This window comes from Protopterus annectens, chromosome 6.part0 (genome assembly GCF_019279795.1).
Source record: "Protopterus annectens isolate FY-2018-M chromosome 6.part0, PAN1.0, whole genome shotgun sequence".
NCBI lineage: Eukaryota > Metazoa > Chordata > Ceratodontiformes > Protopteridae > Protopterus > Protopterus annectens.
The window spans coordinates 327,592,495-327,612,227 of NC_056737.1; the positions used below are offsets into that span (position 1 = coordinate 327,592,495).

At 41.3% G+C, this 19,733-nt stretch overlaps 1 protein-coding gene across 1 annotated transcript in view; it reads right to left on the reverse strand.

The window, feature by feature from the left end:
* MIDEAS (mitotic deacetylase associated SANT domain protein) overlaps window positions 1–19,733 on the reverse strand; it is a 336,978-nt gene that overhangs the window by 109,138 nt on the left and 208,107 nt on the right. Inside the window, exons 5-6 of the mRNA XM_044074090.1 lie at window positions 19,454–19,520; window positions 6,805–6,947 (exon numbers count right to left, since the gene is read on the reverse strand). Of these exons, the coding sequence (XP_043930025.1) occupies window positions 6,805–6,947; window positions 19,454–19,520 (210 nt within the window). The remainder of the gene's footprint in view (window positions 1–6,804; window positions 6,948–19,453; window positions 19,521–19,733) is intronic.

The following is a 19,733-nucleotide window of genomic DNA, read 5'->3' on the forward strand; positions in this document are numbered from 1 at the left end:
TGAAGGATTTTATCTGGAAAGGGAAGAGGGCAAGAGTCAAGCAGGAAAAGTTGATCCTTCCAATAGAACAAGAAGGTTTAAGATTACCTGATTTGAAGGGATATTTTAGAGCTACACAGTTAAGACTCATACATAACACAAGCAGAAAGCTTTAATTCAAAATGGAAAGGGATGATGAATCAGGTGGAGGGGGACATTCAAGAAACAAGGAAAAGAATGGAATTTTGGATGCAGATCCTTAAAGGACAACCACACCCACAGACTCAAAAAACATTATTTCATCATGGTTTGGTGTTTCCTACATTTTAACACCACTCTGGGACTATTTAGAGCTTTTTAGATATTTTTATACACAATTTCTGAATCTGACCACATGGGGTCTGGCATCTTGAAATCATTCTGACTGTTTAGTCTGCCTCTAAGTAACCCAGAATGCACTGTCCATCTCCAGAAAATTCCATCAGATCTGCCACGTTTTCCCTAAAGCTCCTGTCAGTGTACTGATTTTACAGGCATTCACTGCCGTGTTACAGTCATCTACTTTTGGTTATCCTTTTTCAATGACTACTTCAAACACAAGCAGTGCAAATGCTGCTGCTACTGTCTTTTGGCTTTTCCCGGTTAGGGGTCGCCACAGCAGAACTCCGGTCCACTAATGACTGGCAGTAGATTTTGACAAACGCCAAGGTGCCAGCTCGACGTTCAACCTTCAACGAAGGCACGTCCATTTATGCATGTCTTTCGAACGCCCACCCAACCGCGGGGAGGACATACAGACTCCACACAGAAGGTACTCCCTGCACTCCAGCCGAGAATCGAACAGGAAAACCTCTTGCTGTGAGGCAACAACACTACCACTGTATCACCGCGGAAGTCTACAAGCAGTGCAAATGCTACAGAACACAGTGCAAATGCTACAGAACAGAACTGATAAGTGCATTTTATTGCTCTTTCTTCTTAGAAATGCTAACTTGATTTATTTTGTGAATGCTGAAATCTAGTTCTTCAAGGTATCTCCCCTCCCCCTTCACACCTACCTTCCCTAGCTGTCAAAGAGCCAAGGGTAATTTGACCCATTATCTGCATGTGATTGACAGCTCACAGAAGGTGACCAGACTAATGCACTGTTTTCTTGTCAGCCTTTCCTTCCTTACAGTGAGAGAATGTTTGTTGCACTGCTCCTGTCAAATTTAGAACCAAGCTCCGCAGCACTGGGAATAATCACCGTTTTGCAAAGCGTTAAACTCCCACTTACATTTCCATCCTGTTTTGTTAAATAGCTAACAAATGATGCACTATAAACACAAAATATTTCACAGACTTGCATGACAGCACCCACGAGCTTTTTAAGTGGAATTTAAGAAAATTACGGTATTGCATACTTGTAATCTGATGTAGTGTTGTCGATTAATTGTGACAGACATCTGCTTCTTATGTAAAAACATGCAATTAATGTCTATGCATGGTCATTGCAAATTTATGCTCTTAGTTTTTGCAGCTGCTACTGTACTTTGTCATATATCGGTAGGGCTCTTAAGAAAAGTGAGATTATAGTTTGACATCTTTGCCAGTTAAGAGTGGGCTGTGCAAGGCAGCTCTGACATCACAATGTGGGAGGTCCACTGGCTCTTCTATACAGCATGCAAATCAGGTGGGATTACATCACTTTGGGGGAGGGAAACATCCCGGTAGCTAGAACAAGAGCTTTGGCAGATGTGACATCATTTTAGAGCCAGCTAGAGGTTTTTCAACTTAGTTTTCAAAGTGAAAGTAAACCCGTACAGAAAGGCGGGATCCTAACAGGGAAAACGGTTGAGTGGATTCATTTTTAAAGCTGCATGGGTGATTTTTTGAGACTGTATCAATGAACAGGGACTAAAAGAGACAGCAGGTTGAGCAATCTGATTTAATTTGTCCTTTAAGGACCACAATCATACACAACATTACATTCATAAAATAGAAGTAAGTGTACTAAGAACAAAGTCAACGTGGGAATGAAGAAAGGAGATTCTGCCATTAGGGTACAGAGAACAGACAAGAGGGGTCCAGAATTTAGTGGAGGAAGCTGACAAGGGAACCAAGGTATTGGGAGTAAATATCTAGAGAGGGAAAGGTAACAGAATGGGAAGAGACTAAGAAGACAATTGGACTGTAAGCTAGAGACTGCCTTCCTTAGCAGGGATTGGTACCAGAGTATAGACAAAGAAAAATAGAAAGAGGAATCCTAAGTGAAAGACCTGCGCTGGAGTTTTTAGTTGAATCTAGAACAGAATCTGCTGTTAAAAAGTGATAGGGCATACAAAACATTGCATGACAACTGCAGCACTCAATTAGAGGAGGTCAGAGAATACTGGGAAGAGAGATTAGGTAAGCAATTCACAAAGAAACAAAGGAAGGACATACACATGGCTCCCAAATATGCAAGTCTAGAAGATTAAGGATTTTTGTTTGGAAGTGTTTGCACAGATACTTTTATACCTAAAGAATTTTTTCCTCAGGTAGATGGCAAATGTTGGAAGTGTAACGGGAAAGAAAGAATACCGGACAGCATACGTTTCTGGAGTGTAATCAGATGGTAGACTTTAAAATTCCCTGCAGAGTATTCTGTCAGGAATACTGAGTGACCAAATGAGAGTAACGAAGGGTTTTTTTTTTTTTTTTTTTTTTTTTTTTTTTTTACAGCTGGGATACAGGATCTAAATTGCCTGGTAAGGCCTTAAGTTTAATTCTGGTGGCTGACAAAGCCATTACTAGAAAATGGAAATCAAATAAACCATCCTTTAAGTAGTGAAAACTGTAACAAATATAAAAGCAAGAAGTGGGATCTTTAGAAAAGTGTACAAGTAAATTAGATAGAAAAATAGAAATTGTAGGAATAATGTATACAGAGAAATGTTTTGGAGGAGAAATGAGGTATAAGAGAAGGCAGGAACTGAAAATTTACGTAAAGGATTGATTATATGTACAAAAGATTATACGAGATATATAATATTTGTAAATGTGAACTTGTTAACATGGTTTGATTATTTTTACATAAATTTAAGTTTGCCTATGTCAGAACTGACAACTCAATAAAAGTGTTTTTTTTTTTTTTTTTTTTTATTATTAAACAATAAAGGGAGATACGATTAGTATTTTTGGCCTATCATTCTTTACCTTGTAGACTACCTTGACAAGAAAAGGGATTAGAGAACGTATAAGAAACCGATTCAGCCAGCTGCTTACTGTGAAGGCATCTGTTGCTCAAGCTCTGTGTAGTTGGTGTTCTGCAGCAAAATGTTAAGAGTTGCTTGCTTTCCAGAAAAGCAATAATGTCTATTTCTGGCTTAGCCCAGCTGTGAACCAATTCCATAAATACATCCTACTCATGAGAGTTTGTCTCTGTTCTGCTTAAGTGGTCTGCCCGAATGTTTTTCAGAGAAGGAAAGCAAGATACTGTGAAGGTCATGCCTGACTCCTGAGCCAGGTATTATGCCTCCCTGGCTAGCCTGAACAAGAGATACAAGTGTTTGCTCCCCCCCGAGTGTTGACGTACCACATCATGGTAGCATTTGCTGTGAGGATATGCAGGATTCCTAGTTGCCCAACATGTTTGAAACCTCTAATAGCTAAAAATACAGCCATCACCTTTTAAAGAAATTTGTATTTTCAATTTTACTCAGAGTTTTGTCCCAGTTTTCTGGGATCCTCAATTCCCTTGAGTGTGGCCCCCCCGTCTATGCCTAAGAAATTTTATGACCCCCCACAACCCCCGGGCATCTGTCCCTTGCATGAATACCCCTCCCCAGGCTGAGGTTTTACATCTATATCCAAAAGACCTCCGCTGATAAAGGGTACAACAGGAATGGTGTACTGCAAAGGATTGGTCATGTTGGCAGCAGTGGTTTCTTAGACTCCATGTGAAGCACTGCTTGCAGGATCATCCAAATTGAGGAACCCATGTTCCCAAGTGTTGTGAAAAACTCCCGTGGAATAATCTGAAATTGTTGTATTACAGAAATGAAACATTTGTTCAAGAAAGTACAATGCAAGAACTTACTCTAACAGTGGCCATCCTACTGAACACGGTTTCTGTAGTCCAAACAGATGGGTCATCTCACCAAATAACCTGGACATCCTGCTGCAGTACCAAACCCAAAAGGTTCCAAAGAGCCATACATCTCATGTATGACCTATTACATACCGAGAAAAAGACTTGCCTCACTGATAATAGCCAGGATGCTGACAGGTTCAGTGACCGTCCTAGTTTTTGGAAAAAAGTAACAGTAAAATGTAGGGCTGGTTTGCTTCTCTTCTATAGTTGGCACCTGGTCATTGACCAGACAGGAGTAGATGTGAACGGCCTTGGTTCTTCAGAAATCAATTACTGTATCCAGGAACACTGGACACAATGAATGCACTAGTTAAATAAAAAGCAAGGAAGTAAACTGGAAGGGAGAACCCCCCATGAAACTGAGATACTGCCCATCTGCCCTTGCTATAGTTATATGGAGGTAGGTATATGTCAGATCCAGGGTAACTGTGAAGGCTTGAAAAAATGGATGCAAAAAAGGTCCACAAGATCAACATTCTGAAATGTGGAACTTTTAGCAACTTGTTCAGCCTTAGTAAATCTATGACTAGCTTTAACAGGCCAACTTTTCCTGAGACTAGAAACAGTCTCAAGTAGAAACCTGTACTGTCCTGTTTTGGCACTGACACTACAGCTCGTTACCCCAGAAGGTCTTTTAACAGGAATTTAGATACATGTCTTTGTTCTGTGGATGCCATGGAATAACTGAAAAATACTGACCTTTTATGAATTTAAGTCTTTACCCTTGTACCAAAATTAACTACATCACAAGTGCCCCAATTGATTTTTTTCCCTATTTCACAATTAAGCCTACACAATCTCCTATATTTTTGGGGGTGGTACAGGAAGAGGAGGTTGATCAGTAGAAGATGAAGGTTGGGGTGGCATTCAGAAGGAAGGTGGGGAGGGAGAATCTCGGTCGAGTTACAGCTGTTTCCTTGTTGGGCCCTGGTGGCCCCCAGGTTTTTCCTTTTGGCCAGCTAACCATTTTCACTTGTTCTGGCTTGTTCATCCTTTCTGGCTGCATACCTTTGGCCTTGCCTCCCAGTGGTATGGCCAACTCTTGGTAGGAATCTTTTTACTGTGATTAAGGGGAGTAATGAAAAAGCTGTTTCCAGCTTCAACTCTCAGTCAACTTCAACACATAGGATTCAGAAAGCAGCTTCTTTTTTTAGTGTGTGTGTGTGTGTGGTGGTGGTGGTGGTGGGGGGGGGGGGGGGCACTTTTTTTTTTTACATGATCTAGGCAAGAACAGAGTCCTCAGCCAGGCATGTCTCATAATGACTGGTCCCTTTGTTGCCACCATTTATGATGCATTCACAGCATCAGAGCCACACCTTACAGACTGCATACCAATGTAAGACGTGAGTATGCATAACAGCACCTTATCTCTCAGGGCAATGCCTTCCATCTCCTCAGCCTGGTCCATTAACTGCAACAGGAGGTATACATTATATTCTATATATGGTTTACTATCAAAACATCCGTTCATGCTAGCAACTCATAATACCGATGTATTGCATATTAATTAGCTCAGTATGTGGAATATCATGCCGACGAATGCAAATTCAGCATTAATCAACATCCTTTTTCCCCCCCTGCTTTTTCTACGAACATACTGCACAACAATGAAATTCACGTTTATGCAGGGCAACAAGCCCCCCTGCTCCCCCCATACCCCCTGCAAATTACGTATTCCAACTCAGAACACACTACAGTGGGGAAAAGGATAAATTTCCCAAGCCACACTGTACCGCAACCTCTATTCATAACATCTACTATGTATCAGCAAATGCACAATGGCATTCGCTGCAACAGACGCTCAAAGAACTGAAGGTTGTCAATATGGGAATCAGCCAACAGATGCAAGACATTCCCATTTTCACCAAACCTTCGTTCTTTATTTTGCTAGTAAACCTGTTTTTTATATCAATATCTATCTATCTATACATATATATATATATATATATATATATATATATATATATACACATACATATATATATATATATATATATATATATATATATATATATACACATACATATATAAAACATACACACACATATAAACTCAGAGAGCTCACAGACACTCCAAGGCTCTGCACAATAAATCTTTCTTCATTTCAAACTTCGTCCACTGGATTTATTGGAGTTTACTACTTGGAACTGTTTTCATCTGAGAACTTTACATCCACAGCCTTGGAAGGTCTCTGAGCTTTCTGTTTGTGTTTATCTTTGTTTTTCAGCATCGGAGCACTTACTCCTTAGTCACTTGCTCTATTGACTTTGTTAAACACACACACACACGTATATATGTATATATATATATATATATATATATATATATATATATATATATATATATACACACACACACACACACACACACACACACACACACACACACACATACACACAAAGACATACACGCAGGTAGAGCTATACATTACAAACGGTGCATTGCTGTGTTTTTGGAACAAGAACTTGTACAGTAGACATCACTGGCTCTGTTCAATACCAACCAGTCAGTGTAAAGAATACTACAGTTTTACTAGCAAACAAGTCATATAATACTCCATAAGCACAGTATAAAAATATTCTTGAAAACTGCTATTAATGTTCACTAAGCCAAAACTCATGACTACTTCTGAGCAGCAATATTTCTGCTTAAAACTGAAAGAGAACATCTGCACCCCGGTGCCCCATCCAGTAAGTTTAAAGTCTACCTACCGATGTCTTCAGATCCGGGTTTGGGTTCAAGGTCAGGCCATGGTGTCCAGAGCTGGTCAGATTTAGGATCATCAAGATCCACCAATGATATGTCCTGCAGTTCAGGAATTTCTGCCTGGAATCGTGGGCTAATATTAATTCGCCTAGAATAAAGTTACAAGACTAGATTAGCCTCTTCAAAACAGTCACAAGTGCATAAGATAACTGAACAAAAGAAAGACTCATAATAGAAGGAGAGTTTTGCATGACAGAAACCCAACCTTGAATCCGACCTGATCAAAAGCACTGATATGGCTCTTCTCAATTAATCCTCTTCTGCACTTGTTTACAGATGTGAAGTGACATTCTAAATAGATGTCATCTTCTCTGTACTTTACTCCTCCAGTTAGCCAATTAGCTGATGGGACACTGTAGATTTCCACAACCTGCTTTATTAGGGAACTCCATGGTTCTACCATCAACTCAATAAAGTAGAACTTCCTTACCTCTGCTGTAAATCGTTGACAGTAATGGTCTGTTCTCTTACTTCAAACTATTTCAATTTCCACTGCTGCATGAACCTAAATTACACCCCTATTCCTTCTCCCTTCCAAATTATGTACATCAAACTTACCCAAGTACTACTTATACAGTAAAGCCCATAGCATCAGTGAGCATTCATTCAGATTATCCAAACATCAAACACTGAGTTTTTTTTTTTTAATGCCAAGCTTGGACGCCTGTACAGCTGTATGCAGAGTTCACAACATAACCAATGCGTAATGTATTTCTATACAATTACAAAACTGTTACTATTGAAGATTTCCTTCATTACAGTGGCCTTCAAGAATGTTCTCAGCAAACATACTGAGCCTGTATGCAGAAGCAGATATTCTGAACCAAGGTCATCTTAGGAATATTCCCACTTCTAAGATGCTTTAGATCCTAGACCTTGGATACATTTAACTTTTCAAATCTGTTACCCCAAGCAGCTAAATTCCATCATTATTTTTGAGCTAACAAATTCTTCAGGAAGGTTCAACATAACATTGAGAGTTCAACAGCTGTACTTTAAACAAATTAGCGATGAATCTCCCAACAAACAGGAGAAGAAAGACAATCACTTCCCCAAAGTCATACTTCAGGTGCCAAAGCAACAACATGTAAGGGTTAAGGAAAGCAACAGAATGAAACCTGTTTATATTATGCATGGAGATTCTTAACTGCCCCTTCTTTGCAGACCAAAGAAATTAAGCATCAGAACAGGTAGTGCACGAGAAGTCCACTAAGGCACTCAAGATGGGACTGAGCAAGAGGATAAAGGAGTGAGGGAGGGGGAAACTAGAACATGAAATGCATAAACATAGGTCCTAAACGCTTCCTTCCTGTAATGCAGCAGATGGAAAAAAAAAAACAAATGAATGCAACCCTTAATATCCAGAGGTAACCATGAATATTCTAATTCTATGCAGACAGCTTTATAATTCAGTGAGTTGTTAATCCATGGCTGAGAATGAACACAATGTTCTGAAACAGTTTCACACCGCAACAATTTCAAAGTCATGTACTAGTGGCTGAACAGTTCACATCACGTGGTCTTAGTTGACAATACAGAAACAAAAAGTGTGTGAAAGTTATGGTGCTTAATAAAAACTAGGAAAAGACAGTAATTCAATACAGAAAAACAAAACGGTGCAAGAAAAGTACAGTTGTGTACACTTACCATAAATGTAGATGTTAGAGTGTATCCCCTGTTGCAGTCATCACACTTGGGTTATCTGCCTGCAGGTAGCCCTCAGTCGGCCCGAATACCAGAGTCTTGGGATTTCTGCATCAGATGCAATCGCTTCTTCCATTACATCAGGTTGTCAGGGGTATAAAACAGGCAGCCAACGCCATTACATCAGTTTTTCTTGCCCCCAGAGTTCAGGAGCCCCCCAAATAGGAATCTAGTATATGGTGCGGAACACCATCAGTAAAAAGTAAATAACCCTGCCATAAAAAATGGCCATATAGAGGATAGGTAGAAAGGATAGAGAAAAACAGGGGGCAGGAGGGAGGGAAACCAGGACTGCAACAGTGAATACACTCAAACATCTACATTTATGGCAAGTGTACACAACTGTACTATGTTCTTCGTGTTTCACTGTTGCAGTCATCACACTTAGGTTGATTCCCAAAGCTGATGAAGGGTGGAGGTATTCATAAGCAGTTAGGGCTGGCTAGCAGGCCTAGTAAGACTGCTTTAGCAAACCCAGCTCTGGATTTAGAAAAAATAGGAAAGTGGTAATGCTTGGTAAAGGTGTGTACAGAACTCCAGGTTGCAGCTTCCCTGGTAGGGACTCCCCTGAGAAATGCTGTAGAGGTAGAAGTAGCCCTAGTGGAATGTGTTCTGATCCCCTGTGGGGTAGGTTTTCCATGGTGCTTGTAGCAGAAATGGATGCAGTGCGCTATCCATTTGGAAATGCTTTGCTTTGAAATGGCCTTGCCCTCTGCCCCTGTAGCAAAGCTGACTAGCAGTTTCAGATTTTCTGAAAGGTTTAGTCCTGTCAAGGTAGAACCTATGCTGTCTGTGCACATCCAAGGAGTGCAGGATCCTCTCCCCTTTATTTTGAGGATTAGGGAAGAAAGTTGTCAAATGGATGGCCTGGTTTACAGCCACACTGGAGACCACCTCAGGCATAAAGGATGGGTTAGTCCTGAGAAAAACCCTGTCAGCATGGAAAATAATGAAGGGTTCCACAGCCATTAGTGACTAACTCAAACACTCTTCTAGCTGATGTTATGGCTAAAAGCAAGGCTGTTTTCCAAGAAAGGAATTTTAACTCTGTTGAAGCTGCAGGTTCAAAAGGGGGGAGTGTGAGCTTTTCCAGTACAAAGTTTAGGTCCCAGGCAGGGATGGGTGCTCTCCTAGGGGGCCTTAAGTTGTTAGCCCTTCTCAGAAACTGATGAGAGGTTGAGAGAATAGAGGTGGCTCAGTATTATAATGAGCTGAGATGGCAGAGGCATGAACTTTAATGGAGGAGAAGGATAGGCCTCTGTGGAGTAGCTCTGCTAGGTAATCAAGGATTTGAGGTGAGGAGGGCACAGCTGTGTCCTTTCCTTGAGAATGACTCCAAGAGCAATATATTTTCCACTTCTCAGCATAGAATTTTCTAGTACTAGGCCTTCTGGCCTCATGAATGACGTCCAGCACCTGCTTGCTGAGGGTTGCTGGTGGAGTATTCAGGGGATAAGCCAGGCTGCAAGGTTTAGGGTTTGCAACTGTGGATGCAAAATCTGTCCCTCCTGCTGAGACAGCAGGGAAGGTTGTCTGATGAAGGTGCCAGGGTGGCATTGTTGTCATACTGCGTAATTGTAGGTACCAGTGCTGGCGTGGCCAATCTGGGGCAATAAGAATTGCCCTTGGGCTGTCCTGTCTGATCTTGAGTATTACCTTTGAGAGGAGGGGTGGGGGGGAGGCATAAACTGAGAGGTTTCCCATTTGAAGGATAAGGCATCCACCTTCCAGGCCCTGCTGTGAGGGTTCCATTTGCACAACTGGTGGTTCTTGGGGGAGGCAAAGAGGTCCACCTCTGGATTAGAAGGCTGAAGGTGTTGGGCTCCAATTTCCACTCGTGTGGGTCCAGGAGATTTCTGCTTAAGTCGTCTGCCAGTGAATTCTGTTTGCCTGGCAGGAACTGAGCTTGCAAATGCACTTGTTTGATCAAGGCTGTGTTCCACAGGGCCATGGCTAACTTGCAGAGTGGGTAAGAATGGGTTCCCCCTGCTTGTTTATGTACCACATAACTGTGGTGTTGTCTGTTTTTATCAGCAGCTCTCCTGGAAGAATTAGATATTTGAAGTCAGAGCATCCTGTACAGCTAACATCTCTTTGATTGATGTGGAGGAGAATTTGTCCTGGGCTCCACTTTCCCTGAATGCATTTGCCTGCCATGTGAGCCCCCCCATGCATAGTCTGATGCGTCTATAGTCAGGATTTGGGTGGCGAAGGGTTGAGTGAAAGGCAGTCCCTTGTGGTTGCATGCTTCTGCCCACCAAAGGAACTCTGCCCTTAGACAATGAATGATCAGAATTACTGTTTCCAGGTTCTGAGTGTTGGCACCAAAGACTTTTTAAGTACCATTGAAATTTCCTCATATGCAGTCTTGCATATAGAATCAGCAGAATGCATGAGGCCATGAACTCTAGGGCTTGCAATTTTTTTTCTTGCAGACAGCTGGGTTTTGGTGGCCATGTGTTTGAAGAAGTTGTTCAAATAGATCTGTTTTTCTGGAGTGAGAAAGGCCAACTGGGAAGTTGTGTTCAAGCTTGCTCCCAGGAATACAATTTTTTGACTGGGCACCAATTGTTATTTCATTTTGTTGACGGTGTACCCCAATGAAGATAGGAGTCTTTTTACAAATGCCAGGTATTGAAGAAGTAATTCCTGACTGTCCGCCTGAATCAGGCAATCGTCCAAGTATGGGAAAATGTGGATATTTCTCTGCCTGCAGTATGCAATGGCTGGAGCCAGGCACTTTGTGAATACTCTGGTCACAGCAGACAAACCAAAGGGAAGTGCAGAGAACTGATAGTGCACTGAGCCTGCCCTGAAGTGAAGATATCCCTTGCAAGACTCCCTTATGGGGATGTGCAGATAGGCTTCTTTTAAGTCTAGGGTGACTAGCCAGGCATCCTTGGCTAGCATAGGGAGAAGCTGTTGCAGGGTTAGCATTCTGAATTTTGGGACCACCAGAAAGGTGTTGAGAATTGATAGATCCAGGATTGGGTGCCAAGAGCCCTCTTTTCTGGGCACCAGGAACAGTCTGGAGTAGAAACCCTGTCCCCTTTGTTCTACTGGAACAGGTTGAATGGCCCTGATATTGAGCAGGGAATGTACTTGCTTTTGAGCCTCTGCCCACTGGTTTGGAGGAAGGTCTGGAAACCCGCTTGGGGTTGGCAGGAAATGGAAGTAGAATCTGTACCCTTGGGATACAATGCTTAGAACCCATCGGTCCTCAGTAATGGACATACACTTTTTGGCATAAAGGCCAAGTTTTCCTCCTAGGGGCGCAAGTAGAACGCAAGTAGAAGGGCAGGGCTGGGAAGGATAACTGACAAGTCATTGTGAACTTTTACCATAAGGGGGTGGCTTGCCACTCCCTGTTTTTTTCAGGTGGGAGCACTCCATTGTTTAGATCTCTGCATACCCTGAGACTGTAGTCTTGGTGGTCTGGTTCCCCTGGGTTTGGACTGAGAAGGCATGGAAGGGGCTGGAAAGGGCCAGTTTTTCGTAGGCCAATGCCTACTGAATCTAGGTGGCTGCACTTGTAAGAATTATTTAACAGTTTGCATAGATTTATCTTTTTCTTCCATCTTTTTAAGAACCTCTTCTGCTTTGGTGCCAAACAGTCCTGATTTAAAGGAGCATCTAGTAATTTTGATTTGACATGATCTGGCAAGGTTTGTTCCTTCAGCCAAGCATGTTTTCTCAGTACAGATCCAGTGACTGCAGCCCTGCAAGATGCTTCTAGGGCATCAAAGTCACACTGCAAAGTATGCTTACTAACTTGGTTTGCAGAATGCATTAACTCTTGTAAATCTTTATTTTCTGCACAATCTGAAAGTAGTGCCATTTTTTGTTTAATTTGTTCCATAATATGTTGCTGGTACTTTAACATATGAAACTGGTAATTCAATGCCTTGATGGCAAGAGTTGCAGAGGTATATACCTTCTTACCCCATCTGTCTAAAGCTCTGGAATCCCTGCCTGAAGGAGTAGGGATTTTGGCTGTAGTAACCTTAATACCTTTAGGCCCCTGGGAAATGGTCTCTAGATCCACAGTAGGATTCTTGAAGAGAAATTTGTGAGAATCAGGTACTCTGTAGAACCCGTCAGGTTTTCTAGGGGCCGGTGGTAAAGTGTCTGGAGTAAGACTGGATTCCATAAAGACATCATCTACAGCATCCGGGACAGGGGGTATAGCTAGGGGCCTGTGCTGAGGCAACTGTAAAAATTCTATGAGTCTCTTTTTGGACCGAGGATAATCCTGGCATTCCCAGTGGAAATGCTCTCAAAGTATGCAAGGTTTCACCAAAAGAAAAATCCTCTGGAGGGGAGGCAGAGGGAATGGATTCCTCTGCATCTGAATCCGCAAAGGTAGATAAGGGTATGTCCTGGTAATCAGAAGGGTCAGTGTCATCGGACTCCTGGTCTGTAGAATCAGAAAGAAACTCAATTCTTGGTCTCTTAGCAGGGAAGGCTGGCTTGCCCTAATTAGGGTGATAAGGTCTTCAGCCATTCGAAGCATTTGTTTTTGAGGCATGGGAGCTTCAGAATGTGCTTTGGTAGTCTGTTTTCTAGGCGTAGTGCATACTCTGGGCCAGAGAAACTTGGTAGTTTTAGCTAAAAATTAAGTTGTCAGTTTAATGCAAATATCGGTAGGTCGGAACACACCCTCAGAAGCAGGTGCATGCACAGCGGCTCCGGACCATCCAAAGTAGAGACATCCGCAGGTTCCACAGTCAAAGAAGCATCTCGCGGCATACCGGACTCCGAATGGGTCTCAGCAGAGGCCTGCAAATCTGTAGAAGTGGGCATCAGGGGCTGCAAAGGCACCTCACTGAGTACTGGTGGACTGGCGACTAGCTTAACGGAAGCGTCGTTGGCAGTTTTTGACCTATGCGGTCTGTCTCTGTCTTTATCTTTGTGCTTTTTCAGAAGATTGGTAGTCGGATGGCTTACCTAAGCCATTTCGGAATATGGAGAACGACAGCGAAAGAATTTAGCAACAAAAACAGCCCAACGATGAACAGTTCAGGCATTAAACAAGGCACAAAACTGACAAAGTGATGTCGTGGTCTGGGCCTAAACAGGTGATGCAGTAAGGATGAAAATCTCTGAGGTATTTGCTTTCCACAGGCAAGACACTTGTTAACTTTTTCTGACATTGGTTAGAGCAAGAAAAAAAAATCCCCAATGGGGTACTTAGTTTTAGAAGACTTCAGGCTTGAAACTCAAAAATGAAAATTTCAGGTAGCAGCTGACTGGCACTTTCAAACTGCTTCTGCTTCGGGCTCCTCCTCGGCAAGAAAGACTGATGTAATGGCGTTGGCTGCCTGTTTTATACCCCTGATGACCTGACGTCATGGAAGAAGCGACAGCAACCGATGCAGAAATCCCAGGTCTCTGGTATTCGGGCCGACTGAGGGCTACCTGCAGGCCGATAACCCAACTGTGACGACTGCAAAAGTGAAACACGAAGAACATCTTCTCTGTGTGGAAGTTTTTCAATTCCTGTACATCTAGTTAATCACTATATTAGAAAGCAGGAAAAAAAATCAGAAAATGGTAGTACATGTAGTCAACTTAAAAACATTCTAAATCATAAAAAACTTATTTTGAAATATTACTAATGTACAGAACTATTAACTCTAGCAGGTATTCAGTGCAAAGACAGTCTACCCTGTTTGGATTACTTCTGAATTCTCCATTTAAACAACAAATGCTAGTTTCAGTGGAGCACCAGAATCCTAGCATTTAGCTACTCTGCTCCACTAGCACCCTGCCCTAATCTGACAGCAACAAAGTACCCTCACTGGACAACAATCGTGTCTGTGCTCAGATTCCACAAGTTTTGTGGCACTAGCTAGCTCTTTGGAATTAAAGGATAGATCCCGGACTACGAGTAAGATTTCTTTAGTGTCCTGGACACTGAAGAAGCCTTCTGGATAGAGACAGGAATGGCAGCCTTGTCTGTGTGTGTATGTATGTGTGCCCATTTCTATGCATGCACCAGGGAGGTTGATGGGTAGTAGTGCCTCAGGATTTCATTATTCCCAGTGGATATCTGAGACCAAACTGATGTGTTTGCCTATAAAGCATGTACAAAATTTCCAGGCATACATACGAAAGAGTAAGGCAGAGGGCAACTTGCCCATGGCTTTCTGCATGGATAATGGCTGCTCAGATGGTCAGCATGCAAGGAAAGAAAGTGCAGCAAAAATAAATAAAATAACAAAGGAAGTATGCCTGACAACTTCTGTATTAGCAATGCCTGAGACTGCAGATCATAAAAGTTGGTTTTGATCCTGTGCAGAAGGTATCAGATGAGGAATTAAGGTAAGAGTGATAAAGGTCTAAGTTTACCTTCCTTATGTTGGAGAAATGGAGGAGAAACAGCTAACAAAAGAAAGAAACAACTCAACAGCATATTTAAAACAGCAGCTGCACTCCCTAAGCGAGAGAATACATGGGTAAAAAAGCACAGCATGCTGGTGTTTTTTTTTTTTTTTTTTTTTGGGGGGGGGGGTGATATTTTCACCCAGCTTACAGCTGATTATTGGCTGCCTCCAGCTCCTTTTCTAGTTCACTGGGCTTACTATTCCCACCTTTAGCCCCCCCCCCCCCCCGGCTCTACCCAACCCATGCCAAGGGCCACTGAGGAGATTTGATGATTCTGATATAGCGTTATCCTACTGCCAAGGAGTGCTTTTGTCCTTTATACCCTAACAGTTTTCTCTCTTCTTGTACTGTGCACATCAGCTGAACGTTTAAGGCAGATATACAATGGGGACATCCTAGCATAATGTCCCATCACTGCAGCAACTTTGCCGATGTCCTTTGACTATTTGTCCATTGTGTCAACATCACCTGCATGCCCCCAACCTCCACGAAGGGTCAACTGTGGGACATTCAAGTGTAGAATTTCTTCCACACAGGATGCGTACACTCCCATACTTTCCTACCAGCCCTGAGACACCAGAGTTGAACCCGGGTCAAAATCAGGGCTTTATCCCTCTATGCCATCGCAATGGCAGCAAGCTGCTAGAAGGGGAGAGTTAACGCACAAAAACCTCTCCCCTGTTGTTAATGCCACGACCTAGAAAAGTGCATGACCCTTGCTTGACATTCTCCACTGTTAGAATCCAACAACTGCCCCCAGCCTAGGCTGTATATATATATATATATATATATATATAAAAAAAAAAACTGTTGTATGGGCGTAAGCGCGCTTATTTACTAAAATCGTCATAAACAAATATCGCGATATTGGTATGTGTGTGTGTATATATAAAGGCATTGTGCATCGTCCATTCGTTTCGTGAGCAGCGTCACTCTCTACAGAATGTTACTGCGAAGTGTACTAGCACAAAAGTTATTATTAAGATTAGAATGATAGTAATGTTAAGATTGATATGTGATATAAACTATACGTCTGTAGAATTAAGTTTAGTGTAAATAATTGTATGTTACGTAAAATAGTGAACCTGTGTGTGTAGATAATGATATAGTAAAAAATGGCAAATAAAAAAATTCATGTATGTATTTGTATGGTATGGATAACTGAGAGGACAGGCTTGCAGGTTTGAGAGAGACAATTCATCCAAACCAAGGCACCTATATGCCCCAGTCTTAGAAGAGCCATTTTTTCCAACCCTCCTGTGTGTGATTGATGTCACCATCCCTAGATGATGTAGGATCATGCACTTGTAGATTTGAACAAAACGTGTGGGCTTGTCCATGGTTGTATATATCTGGTCTTGAAACTATCCAACTATCTATCCAACTATTGGGTCAAGTTAGAGGAGTTTCCATAGGTCCATCTGCCCTCCAAAAAGGTATGTTGGTGCCCCATGTGTGGTATAACAATGTGACTGTCACAGGTTCCAGTTTCTCAACGTGTGGTGGGCATCTTATAGGCTGTATGGCATTGAGTTTCACTCTCTAGGATCGTATCCCCTGAGTCCATTATAGATTGTATGAGATTCTCTGTCGTGCCTTCCAAAGTATGAAAAGGTCTATACCAATACTATTCAACAATAAGCAAAGAAAGTCACATAATAAATAATAAAAGTGACAGGGTAACAGGACGACCATGCTTTAAACCTGATTGGGAATGCATGTAAAGAGGAGAGGACATCGGAAGGTGACACATCACCAACTCTGATCTGTTGTCCAGTGAATAGCACCTCCTTCAATTTGTAATCCAGAATGAATCTCTGGGGGCTAAATGCTGCTGGAATGTATAATATTTCGAAAAAAAATAGCTCAGGGTCCTTTGTAATGATTCCCAATTTATGACTATCTTGTACAAAAATGTAGTATCTCGAGCAAATCTGCATCTTCTGTACATAAAAAGGATTTGTAATGTATTCAGCGCTTTTCTCTCATACTATCAACCATACTACCAACAATGCACCACCAAGAGGCAGGGATATGACACTATTGACTGACACTCCACAATCAGTCACATCAGTCTATTTTACTCCTGCACAAACTTTGAATACTACCAACAGTTCAACTATTAACAATGTGGACAACACCAGCAACGGAGATAACACGGTCCGAAGGAAGAAGAGATCGTCGACAACATGTCAGGGACTAAGGCCTAATGAGCTTTATCAGGATATTGGCCTAAAATTACAATTTGATAACAGCCCAACTGGAAATCACCAGCAATTTAGAGAAAAAAGTCTTATAATCCTCCAATCAATCTAGCCCTGACACTTTCCTAGAGGGGTTGAAGAATCATGTGTATCAGGTCTGAAATATGAAAACATCTCCTGGAAGGGAACTTATCACCATCTGAGGACAAATCCTTGTAACAGAAGATGCAAGATTTGCTCGATACTACATCTTAAAGATAGTCATAAATGGAATCATTACACAAAGGACCTATTGAGCTTTTTTGAGTGGAATTACCATCCATTCCAAGCATTAGATCTGGATGGCCGATCCTATATCCATATATCTGGATTACAAATTGAAGGAGGTGCTATATATATAGTACTTGCACACAGGAGGACAGCCAGTTCCTCAGTGACCTATTTTTGGTGATTAAGTCACTGGACAACAGATCAGAGTTGGTAATCAGGAGGGTTGGGCATGGTCATCCTGTTACTTGAACACTTTATTCCATTATTGTGACTTCTTTTTGCTTATTATTGAAATAGTATTAGAAAACAATATATTTGTCTTTAATGATTTTCTAGGTCTGCCTGATGATGACCTTTTCATACTTGAAGGGCAATTTACAGAATCTCTCATACAACCCTATAATGGAATCTATTGAATCTATTAACTACCTGATACCACTATTACCAAGCAAAGCTGACACTTTTTCTTCAAGTATCACAGTATGCATGATACAAAAATTTTTAACAAGTTGAAACTCAATGCCATACAGCCTATAAGATGAGAGACCAGAGGAGACCCTACTTGGAGAGATACAAAACAGTCACCCATTGTTATACCACTGGGCACCAACATACCTTTTGATACTTTGTACAACAGGCCATTACTGAACTGACTTCACTTTATGGCTGACATAATACACAACAGATAGTTGATATGCCCCCAGATACATTTTCAAGAACAACAGCAATTTGAAACAACTGCAAAACAACCCAACCATCAGAGAGATCCGATGACCACCACCTATGCATATGAGGGGAGGAGATGTATAGTGCTATCTCCAAACATATGCTGACCCATGGTTCCAAATCCTACAAGTTGTACATCCTACATCTAGGGTGGTGGTGACACAACACACATCACAGGGGAACTCAAATGGATTTTCTGATGGGGGGCACATATAGGTGCCTTGGTTTGAATGAAGCATTGTCTCTCAAACCTGTACTCAAATCCAGGCCCCTCCAGTTATCCATACAACACATATTATATTGAATTTTGAATGCCCATTTTTTACTATATATCATTGTCTACACACAGGTTCATTATTTTACGTAACATACAATTATTTACACTTAATTCTACAGACATGTAGTTTACATCCATATCTATCAAAACATCTTAGATGAACTATCATTAATTACTAATAACATCAATATGTTTTGTAAATAAGTATATCACGCCCCTAAAGGGAGCCTGATTAGTGTTTTATAGTTATTCATTAGTTTACTACTAGTACAACTCTTTGTTTCAGATATTATTATATTAACAATCATTATATTCGAGTACACCTTTAGTAATCTTAGCTATGTGACTACTTTCGCGCCATATACATATATCTCCTGACAATATGACACACAGTCTTTTGTTTATGACTGATGTTAAGCATACGCTGTTACATATAAGCCCATATAGTCTATTTATTTTAATTTTTATGATGTGCAATTTTAGTTTTGTTTTAATAAACCAGTTTTACAACGCCTTTGGTTTTTGGACTATCGTTTGGGTCTAAACCTTTTGAACATTGCATGGACATATTTTTGAGAATACATTATTACAATATATATATATATATATATATATATATATATATATATATATATACATATACATACACACACACACACACACACACACACACACACACACACACACACACACAAGGATAGAAGGTCTCCATGCAGCACTGCATATGGAGGGAAGGAGTAGCAAAGGGACACACAACCATAACAATCAACAGACATACGAGATCGGCATCACTACACCCTTAGCTCAACTAGATCCAGAAGGCGATGGGCTACTCATCTGAAATCCTACATTATAATGTATAAAACAGGAGGAAGATGCAAAGATTGTTAAAACTTGCATGTGACAACTTCAATGCTTAAAACACCCAAATAAAAATATTTCACATACAAAAGCAAGTCAGCAATTTCTTTAATCTTTGCACATGTGGATAGTAACCTTGGTGGTATAAGTGCTGCTGCTACTTACGGTTCTAGACTGACTGGCGTTCCATCGCCCATACGAGACAAAATGGGTGGCGTGATCTCACTGCTACCTGCATGGAGAACAAAAACATGCAGTTAGTGTTGTGGCTAATCATTCATGAACATTCTCACAAGCACCAACAAGAAGACAAAGCGTCAGTGCTCAGTACAACATATTCATGAATTTGTCACTATGCAAAAAAAAAAAAAAAAAAGTTGTTTTGTGTACTGCTCACATGCTCTATGCATTTGTGCATTACTGAACTGGTACAAATTAAAAACAC